Genomic DNA, 14,782 nt, shown 5'->3' with positions numbered 1-14,782 from the left:
TTTATTGCACTTTCCCTTTCACTCCTGACTTAGTGCATATGGACTGCTGTGGTCAGATCCCCCTGTGATGGGATATGGCAAAGACCAGATCTAGAAACATGTAATATTTTTATTACCTCCCATGATTCAGTAGTAACAAGTTTAATATGAGGTGCTTTGGAAAAAACAAAAATCATAATCAAAATGATCTGCAAGGATGTCTCACCCTCTACTGTATATTAGTGAGACTGTGTGTTTCAGATGCCAAATCCCTCCAGGCAGAATTAGAAAAATTTGTCCTCTAGTTCACATACTCATGTTCTGAAAACAAGGCCCCACTGAATAACCAGCTCGCCTGCCCCTTCATTACAAAGTCACGGTGAATCAGAGGCCCTTGCCCCACTTCTAGCAACCAGACTTGGCTCGCTAGCGTCCAAATTTGAGCGTGCCGGTGCGTTCGGCGGTAGGAAAAGGATTGCCGCTGGGACCTTCAGTCGGTGGTCTGAGGGGTGGCGGAGGAGATCGAGGCCCTGGCACAGGGGCACCTATGCTGGCGGCAGAGGGCACGGCAGGCAGCGCCACTGTCTGTATAGTGCCCCTATCACACGGCCCCAGGTCCTCCAGGCCCTCCAGGCCCTGTGGGGGTCCCTCGTAGCCCATGTTGAGCCGCAGGGGTTGATGGGCCTGGCAGTAGTCTACGATAGGCTGTTCGTAGCGGTAGAAGGTCAGCGCACCCAACTGATGGGGGACCTGTTTAGACGGACAGAGAGCATGAAGGAAAAGACAGGAGGAGAATGTAATGGAGAGGATGAAGTCGGGGAAGTGGACACATGGGCAGGGTTGTACAAGAGTGAAGGAAATCCAGAGAGGAGAAGAAGGGAAAAAAGGGATAGAAAAAGAAAAACATCATTAGCTATACAGCGACAATGTCCTCTTGCAGCAGAGCTCATAAGACAGCTGACTGATGACCAAACCAATATGTTATTTCCATAGACTAGGAAAGTTAAACAAGTTTTTGCGGCTCCATAGACAATAAATGTTAGTTTTCTTTTTTTTTACCCACATGTTTCCTGATATTTTTGGACTGTCTTATGAATAACATGTATGGATTTTGAAAATGGGCATAATTCTCCCTCCAGTCAGTTAAAACTACAGAGTACTTTAAGCTCATGTTAAGGGTTGGGGAGACCTTTTGAAATTAGATTTTTATTTTCACCCAACTTCTGTTTACTTGACTGCTTTTTTTCAACCTGCTATCTATCCGTTTTGTTTGACATATAAAGGACACATTCAGAACAGTTACAAGGCTAAAAAGCTGAATTGCAAAATGTGTTACCACCAAAAAAAAAAAAAAAAAAGAAAGGTCCTATGATAATCCAGCTACGAAATAGTCAAGGGCTGCCCCCTGAAACTCAGAGATCTGAATCATCAGTCGCAGACCTCTGCTTCAGGTAGAGCACACATTTTAACTTGGTGTTTTGGTGCAGAGCAACCCGGGCTCACTCTGAAATCTGGCGCTCCAGCAGTGACTTGTGGCATCAGATCCTGACAAAAAAAAAGCTGTCTTTTAACATCGACATGATACACAGCCATTCGTCCCTATAGTTTAACGACGCTCGGTAGCATCGATAGGAAATGCAGCGGAACAAGACCAAAAGTTAAGCCGGCGAAAGTCCACGTAGGTTGGCGGGGCAGGGTGGTGGATGGGTCCCACAAACACCTACTTTCACCTGAGACAGTGGCGTTCACGTCCTGTAAGATTCTAAAGCCAAACCCTGTTCTTTTTGCCTAAACCCAACCACGTGCATTAGTTGTTGGAGATGAAAAAATGTCGATTTGCGTTGTTGTACTGATGTTTATTTTCAACGAGACTGTATGTAAATGGTAACTTTCCTGTAAAAAGTGAGGTGAGGCAGAAGTTGACACGGCATCCCAAACAGCGTCAACAACCAACGCACCCAGGGTACCTTTCATGTCCTATCTAGACGTAGAAAGTCCACGACCAAACATTGATATGTGACGAGGCCGGAGTGAGAGTGTTGTGCAGAGTGAGCACTCTTTACTTTAATGCTGCTCTACGGTGCAGACAGCTGCAGACACAGAGGCTTTGCCCTGTAAGACTCGGAAACAATGTTATCTTCTGCTTTCAGCTTAGACGTAGTGAATTTACAGTGCACAACAACTTAATACAATACAGTCTCTGGTTTCTCTTTGATAATTAGTGTTGCCAAAAAATGTTGGTGCACATTGTTGATCCGTCGGAAGCATAGTTAGCTTGTTTAGCCTACTATATTATGTCAGAGTCAGTGTCACACTGAACGTCCCACTGAACTCTGATTCGACTGGTGTAATTCCATAGTCCCAATAAAAGTCTTCACAGTTCCTTCGTAGAGAGTGTGGTTCCATTTTTTGTGATCGTGGTGAACTGACCTTTTCAACTAAACAAAGATAAATTACTGTGCTTCTTTTAAAAAAAACAACAAAACAACACATAACAAGCTGTGGATAAACTACAGCTACAACAGCCACAGCTGTTTTCTTTTCAAATAAACATTACATTCTTCCAAATGATGTTTCGTTTTTTCCAATGCAGTTAATTTGTCACACAACATTTCATTGTGCCTGTGTGACTCCAAGCCTACAGCACAGTTAGTTTGGCAGTTAACTGCTGGCCCTCTGCAATAATCCTCACATGGTGACCACCTGAGCCTGCAGCTTCCCAAAACTCATTTGCTGCAAAGACCCTACAAAACGTGTGCTGTGAAGCGTCCGCGACAACTGCGTTTTTTTTTTTTTTTTTAACAGATGTGAGACCCATTTCACTCCACTCTTCCTGCCTATGACTTGTACTGCAATGCTCACAGTGACTGTCAGGAGAATAAGAAGATGTGCACTTGCATGTTTAGATAGGCATGACGCACAAACCGCGCTGCATATGACCACTTTTGTGTTCAAGCTGCAGCAAATAAGCCTGTGCTCTCACTCTCGGCGGTGCCATGTCACTTGTGTCACAGCCGGGAACACTCCTCACATCTGGCTATGTGTCTGGTCTTGTGCTCCCTCCCCAAAACCTTCAAACGGTGCCAAACAAACAGATGAGACTCTCGTGACACTCCTGTCTCCCTAACTTTAAATCACACACTTATTCGCCTTAAAAAAAGGAGGCCAATTAGGAGATTTCTAACAGGCCGTGAACAGCAGGGGTAAGATGGCAGCTGACCTGGATTAAACACTGCAGCCTGGCAGAGCAACAGATCATCAGGTCTGTACACACAATGCGACAAGAGGAGCACAACAACAGAGGGAGCTACAGATATGGTACCAACACGGAAAGACATGAATAATACAATCCTTGACTCTTGAGGAGGCGTTGGGAGCAGAGCAGGTGTCACAACTGCACTGTATGTCATACACATCCTTGACATTTTATTCAGTGATAGTGTTCAGATCATGAGAAAAATATATTAAATGTATATTTTTACAAGAGAAATTAACTCACCCTATCACCTAAAAGACACATCCTGCTTATTCTTGTTGGTGTTTGGCCATGTAGTTTTGGTTTTTACTCACATATCATACAGTTCAGCTGGACTGAATTTGTACTTCTCTAAAGCATGAAAACATTACAGTCAAAAAAAAGCTCCAAAGCGACGCATCTTGCCAGAAACAATGTTCTGGTTAACACTGGTTAACTGGTGTGAATCGTTTTAATTGAAGAAGCAGCCCCTAAGACAATGTTTGGTGGTAGAAATTTCAGACGCAATGATCCTTAAACCCTGAAACCACATGAAGCAAAAGCAGCTGCCAAGTAGCTAGCACAGGTGAGAAAATGTTCTTTTTAATTTGGTGAACAGAGTGGAAGTGGAAGGCGAGGGAAACAGGTGTAAACAAATTACACTCTAATAGTGATCCCAAATAAACTTGAAATGATTTCCCAGAGACGCAAAGCGAGGGGGAGACAAGTCAACAACGCAGGTTTAGAAATAAGAAAATCATCCGAACGAGCAAACCCCCAAAAAACATGTCACCAATACCCTTATACATTTATTAAAGTTATCATATAAAGACAGTCTGAGAGGAGAAATCCTATTTGGCCGACTTAAGAGAATTTGAGACAGTTTTTTTTTTTTCAAAGAGGGCCGACTGTGTCAATGAAATGCAGATATATGCTGGCTGGGAAGGGGGGACTGTGTTTGTGGTCGTGTGTGTGTGTGCGTGTGTGTGTGTGTGTGAGCAAGCACAGATTTCAAAGTCAAATGGAAGCAGTCGGGGCTAACACAGCTTGGCAGTTCAGGAATTACCCTGAACCAAGGGGCTAAGATAAAGCCACTCTGAGCGCATTAACACCAGTTCTGTTTTAGATGTGTAAAAAATAGTGTTATTTGTTGCCTGGAGGTTTACTGTAACATGCTTTCATGTTGCAGTGCAGCATTACAATTTAACAAGTCGTGTATTCAGATACACAAAGCTACTGAGAGCGTGTTCGCCTGCTCCGGAAATAAGGTAGCAGGAGGCAAATTGTCACCTTTCAGCCCTGCAACCGAGCCTCTCTGTCAGCTACGTCGACTCACCTCCAGAGCGACCACCTTCTTTCTTTCCATACCTCCTTCCTCCCTCAAATGGACTCCATTAAGCTCGGCTGACTCATTACATTATAGGCACTCAGTGGATTACTCCCCTCATTCCCCTTTCAGTTTAAACTCTTCACCAACCCTGACGCTACCACCACCACCACACCACCACCGCCTCTGCTGCCACTACCTCATCTCCAGTCCACCTCAGCTCTACTCACAGCTCCCTGCCGAGGTCCAACGAATTAATTAAACGATATTAAGTCCTAACCATTCCACTGGATTCTATCAAGTTGTCAGGGCATAAATCTAGCCTCGTGCAGTGTGTGTGTGTGTGTGTGTGTGTGTGAGTGTGTGTGCTGTATGGATTCCTGTATTTGATAGAGGAAGGAGGAAAGGACAGAATGAGACAAAAAAAAAGCAGAGAAAATGCTACAGATACAGCAAGACGGGAGTTTTTTTATTCCAGTTTGACATTCAGTGCAGCTCTCAAAAGAACATGCAATGTTGAAAGATGCATAAATATCAGACAGCCTGAGTTGATGTGTTGGAAAAAGTCGTCAACGCAAAACACTCTTTATGTCAGTTTTCTGTGAACAAAAGGTGCTATTGATATTCACCGGCCCTCCGTGTAGTTGAAAGGTACAACTAGCTCATTAGGGATGCTATCAGCCTTTCTTTGTGCCTCTCAGCATTAGGAAATTATTAATTCCTCACACTGAATAGTCTGTTGACTGTGGAGACAGCCAAATATGTAAATGGATAACATCTGGTCAGACTAACAAAAAATACAACATAGACACTTCAATTTATTTTCCAAATGTTCTAAAAATACGTGGTCTGGGTGGGAATGAATGATGTTGGGGCTTATCTTGCAGGCCAAACGCTGTGGAGAAGTTCCTGCTGTTTTTTCACAAAGTGAAAACATCACAGAGCCAATCCTTCTTTCGCTTAGTTTTTTTTGTACTTTTCACTTAGAACTAATCTGGGCTTTTTTGACCCTTTATCCGCCAATGACATCCGCTTCCTGCCAGATTAAAGTTTGGTGCCCACCACATGCAAACAAAGGTGCATCGAAATTTTAATATTTCACATGTACAAATGAGGATCTGTCAATCATCTTTTCAATTCTGGTCCCTGCTTCCGAAATTTAAAATAGGTAAAAAAAGTGGCTTTGTAAATTCAGCCTAAATTGCGTGCAGCAGGTGGTTTCTGCATAAATTTGAGGAGAAAAATTGGTTCTGTGGCTGGGAAAGACTTTCATGCGTGCCATGCGTAGCTGCAAAACATCTCACCATAACTACCGTTTTATATCATTCTGTTTTCAGCATCCTCACACTGGAACATGTTCTCATATCAGATCATTAAATACAGATGCTTTTAACACCCTGTGACGTGTGACACAGATGCTGAAGGCACCCGTTGGGGTCTCTGTGAGACACGTCCTTATCCAACATCTCCTTTTAATGTCAGCAGCCTCCTGGGTGACACATCTACTAACACATGCCAAAGTTAGGCTTCGATAACAAAAGTACTTGGTCAGATTGAGAAAAAACATCATGGTTTGGATTAAAATAAGTAACATGATATAAATATATCACGTGAACATAGGTAGATTATGAGACAATGGGCCCCTGGGCACAGATATGCAAAAGTCCCCACCACCCCTCCTACATAAGAGCAAGTCACACTGCCTTTGTGATGGTTTTGCATCTCTTTTTAGTCCTTATGCATATTTTTCGGGGTAATTTTGTGTCTCTTTGAGGTAAATCTGTGTCTTTTTTGGTCATTTTGGGTCTCTTGGTAGTCATATGGGGTTTCTTTGTGGTTGCTTTGCCCCTTTTTATAGTTATTTTGTGTCTCTTTGCAGACCTTTTACATATTTGGGGTCATTTTGAGTGTCTTCCTAGTTAGTCGCCCAGTTCTTGATTTGAGTTACGTTCTGGAGTTGAAGACCAGGGGGGCCCTGACACATCGGTCCTGGGCCTGTGCCCAGTAAACCCATTCTACGCATGTAAGTGATGCAAGTATGTGACAGATGGACTTAAGTTATGATCCATTACCTTTAAACAGCAATGACTTAGGTAACGTTTCGTTAAAACAGCACCAACTTTGGGTTTCACATGGACAAAAACTGTAGTCTCCACCACCCTTCCCTCCCACCCTAGGCAGACTTCCTCGCCCTTTATACTACGTCACTTGCTCTTAGCGTCAAGTGTTGCAACAGATAGGTTTACACTGGAGTTTTCGGCATCAGTATCACAGGCCAGAGGGCATAGCAAAGCGTCGGCATTTGACAAACTGGGAATGAAAACGGGCTGGGATAACTATGCATTGAGACGATTTTGAATATTGCAGTGGTCAGCGGTCAGCCATGCCTCATTTAGCCACATATTTTTGTATTTCTGCACTGATAAGCCCCTATCAGTGCAACCTCAGATCCTGCAGGCAGGCACCTCCTGGCAGTGTTAAGGTCTAGTCTGAGGACGCTCCCTCCATTCAAGCGTAAAGACACAATGAAGCAGGCTGGCTCGTTCACTAAATCTGTAGCTTTCAGGCTTGTTTAGCACCGAGCACATGATTTACATATTCAGCTCTGAATGGGTGCCCGACGATGTTGTGGAAAAAGTAGGTCTAACACAGCATTTTACTAGTGCTTGGGAAATAGGCTCATCCTCCGCTGGTTGCCATGTTTTTTGGGGAATAATTGCTTTACAAAATGTCTTTATTTTAAACAATATCCAGCATTACTTAAAGTACCACGTGTAAGTCACAGTGAGAGCTGACAGCCATGTCACCAAGGTAGCAGGAAAGCACACGGGTATTTGAAAGGCAAAATGATCCCGGCTTTTATGAATTATGTATTTCAGTTTAAGACAGAAGAAAGCACCGTCAGTTAAAAACCCTGTGATTAAGAAGGGTTTGAGTGCATAAAACCTTTTTCATTCTTTTCATCTATCACTAGATATGCTTAGGTTAAGCCATGTTCAACTGTCCTCATGAGTGTGCATTGAAAGGTCACCAGTTAACAGTGGTCAAAGTTAAAATTGTCTATACCTTGGGTGCAATGCTCAACATAGTCCTTCCCCACACACAGAGCAATTCTGTTGCTGATATCATGTGTGTAAGAGCCTTAGTTGGTGCAGTGCATCCCATACTGTATACTGCAGCGTCTACCTGTCAAAGCACATTTGCATAAAGACAGAAAATTCTCTCAACTCCCCAAGCTGCACCGCTGGATGGATATTTGCCTCTTTGGATCTCTGCCACAGGTGCCTGATTGTGCCTCAACTGACAATGACTGGCACGCTGCCTCTTCCTGGATCTTTATCTCCATATGCCTGAATACACTGAGGTGACCTCAGGGCCATTTTGTCCCCAAAGTGTTGGAACAACCTGCCCAAGGAGATTAAGCCAGCCAGGTCAGAGTCATCTTTTAATTCTCTTCTTAAACTGGCTTTTATCTCAGGGACTTTTTTTTTCCTCAGCTCTTGGTTTTATTGCTGTCATTTTTCCATGTTTGAATATCAGCCGTGTGACATTTTGCTATCAGTGAAATTTTAAAAAGGTGCTGTTCAAATAAAAGTTGTTACACAGAACCTTTTGTTATCGCATTTTTCTGTTTAGTGACACCTCGGTGTGTACCATTGTGCACAAACACTCCGTCTGCCTGATAACCGAAGACTGTAAAAACCTGATCAGAGAATTGCAAAACATTCCCGTCCTCCATCTGCAGCTATTTCTATGTTAATTCCTCACAACAGCTCTAATTTGTTAGAGGAGTCTCAGTCTTAAAAAAAGACCCAAATGCCGTAAATTCATTTTTTACAGTATTCCAGTGCCCCTTAGAAGTTGTGTTTCTTTTTGCATTCACGCTTTTATGAGCAGCTAAGGAGGCAGTAACTGTGCCACAGACAGACAATGCTAATGCCTCCCTGGGCTTTAGGAGCATTATGGTTCAAAAGTCTGCCACTCTCCCAGCCAAACACTTTGATCCTCACCGTATTGTGGCACACAGAAACATGATATAGTGAAGAGGGGGCGCAACAGACTCCCACTAAAATGTTACTTTCCTTATATTCTCATTAATTTTTAGTCTTTTATGGTTGCAAAATCATGAATTATAATGGGAATTACGAGTGCTAAATCATTTTGAGTTCTTTTCTGTTTCCCTCTGTGGATATCACACAGTATTCCCAAAACATAACAGATATTCTTTCTTTTTTTGTGAAATATAATGGATGTTTTTGACTGCCTTTCTATGTCAAATTGGTTTCAGCATGTATAGTTTGTCTATATTGCTTTAAAACAATGTACTGGCTCACTATTCATTTTGGGGGACTATTGAAACGAACCACGACAGAGGTACTGGAAATAACCGTCTAATTACTCTTTTCTTTGTCTAGTTCTCATCCCTCTAGTCCTCTTTGTAGAAGTCAAGAGATATATTACCATATTTCATCGTGGTCCATCTATATTTAAAGCAGGCTGTGATGCATATTTGATGTAAAGGTCCAGTGTTTATGCTGTTGAAACTGTTTCAGTATAACCATGTCCCACAGTGCTGTGTTGTCGTACAAAGTACTTACTGCTACTGAGAATGAATCTTAACTCCCAAAGAGCTCTGAGTTTTGTGTTTTTCATACTTTTGCCACCAACTACAACATTGTTTCCATTAACATTATTATCTCCTCTTCACTTCTACTCTCATATTGCTTGATTGAGTAATGACAATTGGAAATGCATTTCCCCTACAGTGAATGGAATGTGTGATTAGAAAGTAATGGCACAGATTATTAATATTATGGATATTGGAATAATGAGTCAATATGGTCTCAATGTTTTACTACTCTAATGTCATCACACTGGCAGCTTAAAAACCTAGCAGTGGTAGAGGTAGTAGCAGTAGTATTAGTGTTGTAGTGGTGGCAGTGGTAGTAGTACTACTGATTTTAGAAGCAGTAGTGGTAGTGATATTGTCATGGTAGTAGTATTAGTGATAGTAGTGGTTATAGTAGCAGTAGCGGTGGTGGTAGTTACAATAACGGTGGTGGTAATGCTAGTTGTAGTTGTAGTGGTTGTGGCCATGTATTACTAGTAGTAGTAGTGGCGTTCGTAGTACTAGTGGAAGTGATAGTGTGTAGTGATATTACTGGGAGCAGTGGTGACGGTTGTAGTAGCTGTAGTGGCAGTGGTAATAGTAGTAGTTGTGGGCATATTTTAGTAGTAGTGGTGGTAGTGATAGTGTGTAGTGGTGCTAGTGGTGGTTGTGGTGGCAGTAGTGCCAGGGGTAGTGATAGTGTGTGGTGGTGTTAATGGTAGTATTGGTGGTGTTAGTAGTACAAGTAGTAGTGATAGAGTGTTGTGGTATTAGTGGTAATTGTGGTGGTGGTGCTAGTAGTACTAGTGGTAGTGACAGTGTTTAGTGGTATTAATGGTCGTAGTGGTGATGGTGCTAGTAGTACTAGTGGTGGTGATAGTGTTTAGTGGGATTAGGAGTAGTAGTGGTGGTGATTTTAGTAGCACTAGTAGTAGTAATAGTGTGTAGTAGTATTAGTAGTAGCAGTGGTAGTAGTAATAGTAATGGTATTGGCCATATTTTAGTGGTAGTGGTAGCCGTGTCAGGAGCACTAGCGGTGGTGACAGTGTGTAGTTGTGTTCGAGTCGGCAGTAGTAGTGGTGGTGGTGTTAATAGTATGATTACTGGTGTTAGTGTGTGGTGGTATTAGTTGTGACAGTGGTGGTGATAGTAGTACTAGTGGTGGTGACAGTGTGTGGTATAGTGTTAGTGGTGGTGCTAGTAGTACTAGTGGTAGTGATAGTGTTTAGTGGTATTTATGGTCGTAGTGGTGATGGTGTGAGTAGTACTAGTGGTGGTGATAGTGTTTAGTGGGATTAGGAGTAGTAGTGGTGGTGACTTTAGTAGCACTAGTAGTAGTAATAATGTGTAGTAGTATTAGTAGTAGCAGTGGTAGTAGTAATAGTAATGGTATTGGCCATATTTTAGTGGTAGTAGTAGCCATGTCAGGAGCACTAGTGGTGGTGACAATGTGTAGTTGTGTTTGAGTCGGTAGTAGTAGTGGTGGTGGTGCTAGTAGTACTAGTGGTAGTGACAGTGTTTAGTGGTATTCATGGTCGTAGTGGTGGTGGTGCTAGTAGTACTAGTGGTAGTGACAGTGTTTAGTGGTATTCATGGTCATAGTCGTGATGGTGTGAGTAGTACTAGTGGTGGTGATAGTGTTTAGTGGGATTAGGAGTAGTAGTGGTGGTGGTTTTAGTAGCACTAGTAGTAGTAATAGTGTGTAGTAGTATTAGTAGTAGCAGTGGTAGTAGTAATAGTAATGGTATTGGCCATATTTTAGTGGTAGTGGTGTGGTTGTGGTGTTAGTAGTAGTAGTGTTAGTGATAGTGTGTGGTGGTATTAGTGGTAGTGGTGGCAGTAGTAGTACTAGTGGTAGTGATAGTGTGTGGTGGTTTTAGTGGTGGTGGTGTTAGTACTAGTGGTAGTATGTCGTGGTATTAGTAGTAGCTGTGGTGGTGGTGTTAGTAGTAGTAGTGTTAGTGATAATGTGTGGTGGTATTAGTGGTAGTGGTGGCAGTAGTAGTACTAGTGGTAGTGATAGTGTGTGGTGGTGTTAGTACTAGTGGTAGTATGTTGTGGTATTAGTAGTAGCTGTGGTGGTGGTGTTAGTAGTAGTAGTGTTAGTGATAGTGTGTAGTGGTTTGGATGGTAGTGGTGGTGCCAGTAGTACGAGTGGTAGTATGTCGTGGTATTAGCAGTAACTGTGGTGGTGATAGCGTGTAGTGGTATGGTGGTAGCAGTAGTATTAGAAGTAGTGGACATGTTTAGTGGTAGTGGTGTTAGTAGTGCTAGTGGTGGTGATACTGTGTAGTTAGTGGCAATAGTGGTTGTGGTGGTGGTTGTAGTAGTACAAGTGGTAGTATCACTGTGTAGTGGTCTTCGTTGTATTAGTTGTGATGGAGGTGATAGTGGTACTAGTGGTAGTGATAGTGAGTAGTGGTAGAAGTGATGGTGCTGTTAGTACTAGTGGTAGTGTATGTTGGTATGACAAAATTAACAAACATCAAAAACAACTACAGCTTACAAAACGCAACAGCGTTCAGAGTGCAGTGTTTAGATATGTACATACAGTACATTTGAACTGGGTGATATGGCAGTATGTACAGTTCGATGGTCGTGGTATTTGTCCCACTGCAGAGACTTGGCAATACTGTTTTTACCCCAGGAGCTATTCAGGGCATGCAGCCAAGCAGGGGTGGACTCCCCAGTAATGTCATGATTCCCACGTAATCTCATGGATCTCGAGTGATCTCATGAATCCAGCTGCCTCACAAGGTAATCTCATTTGTGTAGACATGGGGGAAAACAATAGTTCTACTGTTTTGAGTCTTTTGTTTTTAAGTCAAGTGTTGACTCATGTGAGGCAGTTTTGTTTGTTTGTGTGGAAGTCCTAAATAAAAAAAAAAAAATCCAATGTGATGAAGTAGGGTATGGTTATATAAACCATTGCTTATTAATTTACAGAACAATTACTGTATTGGGATATATACTGTTACCGTGATATAAACATACGTATGGCATGATAGAAGATTTTGGCACATTACCAACCCTTATGGTACATGTGCGTATATATTAACAGGTCCACAGGGGAGCCATGTATATAAATAACATCTCTCGCTTATCAGTTGTAAATGAGTGAAATCATAAACCCACAAATTAACTAAGAACCATCCATTAATTGAAACAACTAAACCATAATCACGTCCTTTTTCAAACTGTGACTATGTGTTTGTGTGTGTGCATGTAGGAGATTGCAGGCATGTAGTTGTTTTCATGTGTGTGAGTGTGTTTGTATGTGTGTGTGCGTGACTGTGTTTCAAATGTATGCTGCTCTAGCATGCGGGGGTAGTCAGCACAGATGTTGCTAGGCGGGCATCAATGACACGGAGCCCACCAGTCAGGTTTTCAGCAGAGCAGTGTGCATGGACGTGTCTGAGGGGGTGTGAAGCTAAACACCATCAGTTTGTTTTCAGACAGCACATCCCAAGAGGAAGACTTCCCAGCTGCATGTGTAAGTGTGTGTGTATGTGTCACATTTTCCAAAAGTGCTGCCGTTGCGGTCGAAGTGGCTGGAATTGATTTACTCTTCCTCTTCCTCCACGTCCTGATACAACAACACAAGCGGTCCTGTACAACTGAATAAAGGAATCACTGGAGACGACGCGTGCTCGCTAAATGACGCCCACTTTCGAGCTATCAAATCAAGTGCCCTCGCGATCTGATCAAATCCTTCCTGAAATTATACCCTGCCCACATATTCCATTCCACCCAGAAACATATCACATTACAGAAGCTAAAGATTCTGTAACTGCTGCTTGACTGTGTCTTTAAGACCGACTTCCATTGACTGCGATTAAAGAGGCCTCCCAGGACTGTACTAGTCATAGAGCCATAAAGGGTCAGTTAACTTCAGAGGCAGAATGTACAACCTTGACATTCCCTCGTAGAGCTGTGTGCGAAAATGAGCCCACATGTCCACATTTTAAACTAATTGATTCTCTAAACAAGCCGTTAGCCTCCCACTAATTCCTTAATGACTCGAGGTCCCTTTATGTGCAGTGACTCTTGATTACAGGTCTCTGGCACAACACACACACAGATAGATAGGCACACTCCTAAATACATACAGAACTCCACCCAGGAAGCTGGTTTTTAGGACAGAATAGTGAGAGAGAAAATTGCAGGAAGACGGATAAGGAGAGAGCAGGATCGAGGCCCCCTTCACGCACCGGTGAGTGCGCACCATCGGCTCATCACAGCCCCCTCCCACTCTACGGTACGTACAGTAAAGGAGCTTCCGCAGACCACAGCAAATGGGCCGTGAAATGTTACTCAATGCTCAACACGTTCTTCAGCCCGGTTTACTTTCACACACACATTCGGCACAACACACAATTACCACAGCTAATGAAGGCAGGGGGCTGAGACTCTGTGGAACAATGGGAATGAGACGAAAAAGGTTGCGGTGTAGAATATGCGCTCACCTATGTTACGGTTTGTTTCAGAGTCTTGTGTTGTCTCACTTTTGATGGTGCACATTACGACGGCAACTTATGATTATTATCATTGTCTATGTCATGTGTTTACTTTATGAAATTTCAGAAAACCTGCAAAAAAAAGCCAAAATTTCTTGTTTGATCCAGCTGTTCGTGACTTAAAGATATTCACTTCACAATTATATGAAACAAAAAAAAAAGAGTATGCACAAAAAAAGCAAATTCTCACATTTGAGGAGCTGGAACCTGGAAATGTTTGTAATTTTTCTTCACCAAATGGTGACCACATGATTATCATAACTGTATATTAATCGTCTGTCTTCTGATCAATGGACTAAATTAGTACACACAGCATTTAGCTAAACTACCGGCAGCAAGTGACTTTATGTTTTTTGATGGCCTTGGTTTTACCTCTCAGCAGTGTTGGGGAGTACATGTAACTACATGTAATTCAACTAGTACGTTCATTACACTTTGCAGAAGCATGATGGTAGTTCAACTACATTAATATCTGCATACTGATTTAAGTAGTTAAATTACTTTCCTGCTTTTGTGTGTTATTAGTTAGATGCTAAATACTTTTGGGCCATAAAGGGATTGGGAAAATTTTTTCTATTTGAACCCCCATTTTCCACAACCGCTTGCCCTGGTACAGTGTTGTAGGGTGCTGGAGTCTATCTCAGCTGACATTGGGTGAGAGGCAGGGTTCACCCTGGACAGGTCGCCATACTATCACAGGGCTGACACATAGAGACAGACAACCATTCACACTCACATTCACACCTACGGACAATTTAGAGTCACCAATTAACCTGCATGTCTTTGGACTGTGGGAGGAAGCTGGAGTACGCGAAAGAAACCCACGCTGACACGAGGAGAACATGCAAACTCCACACAGAAGGGCCCTAGCTAGTCAGTGGATTCAACCCCACAACCCTCTTGCTAAGAGGCAACAGTGTTAACCACTGCATCACCATGCCAACCACATTGTCAATATGTTTGTTTTTTTAAACATTAGTTTGAGCTACCATTTCTAAGTAGCTTTACTTTAACCAAACTGGAATTCTCCCTGGGGTGGCTTTGCTGTAGTTCAGCTTCTTTCAGTGTGAAGTAATTGGTAGCTTGCAGTTGTTGCGTCCCCAACGCTGCCTCTC

The 14,782-nt window shown here is 42.6% G+C and overlaps 1 protein-coding gene across 2 annotated transcripts in view; it reads right to left on the bottom strand.

Moving 5' to 3' along the window:
- Positions 1-272: 272 nt before the first annotated feature.
- The window catches only part of LOC117269865 (leucine-rich repeat transmembrane neuronal protein 4), a 135,536-nt gene continuing 121,026 nt past the window's right edge, over positions 273-14,782 (bottom strand). Inside the window, exon 3 of one of the 2 annotated variants that reach the window (XM_033647216.2) lies at positions 273-729. In XM_033647216.2, the coding sequence (XP_033503107.1) occupies positions 406-729 (324 nt within the window). In that variant the 3' untranslated portion in view covers positions 273-405. The remainder of the gene's footprint in view (positions 730-14,782) is intronic. The other variant, XR_013488169.1, reaches the window with a different exon arrangement.

This window comes from Epinephelus lanceolatus, chromosome 19 (assembly GCF_041903045.1).
Source record: "Epinephelus lanceolatus isolate andai-2023 chromosome 19, ASM4190304v1, whole genome shotgun sequence".
In the NCBI taxonomy this organism is placed as follows: domain Eukaryota; kingdom Metazoa; phylum Chordata; class Actinopteri; order Perciformes; family Serranidae; genus Epinephelus; species Epinephelus lanceolatus.
The sequence above is the reverse complement of the archived record's forward strand: the minus strand, read 5'-3'. Positions and strand labels throughout refer to the sequence as shown.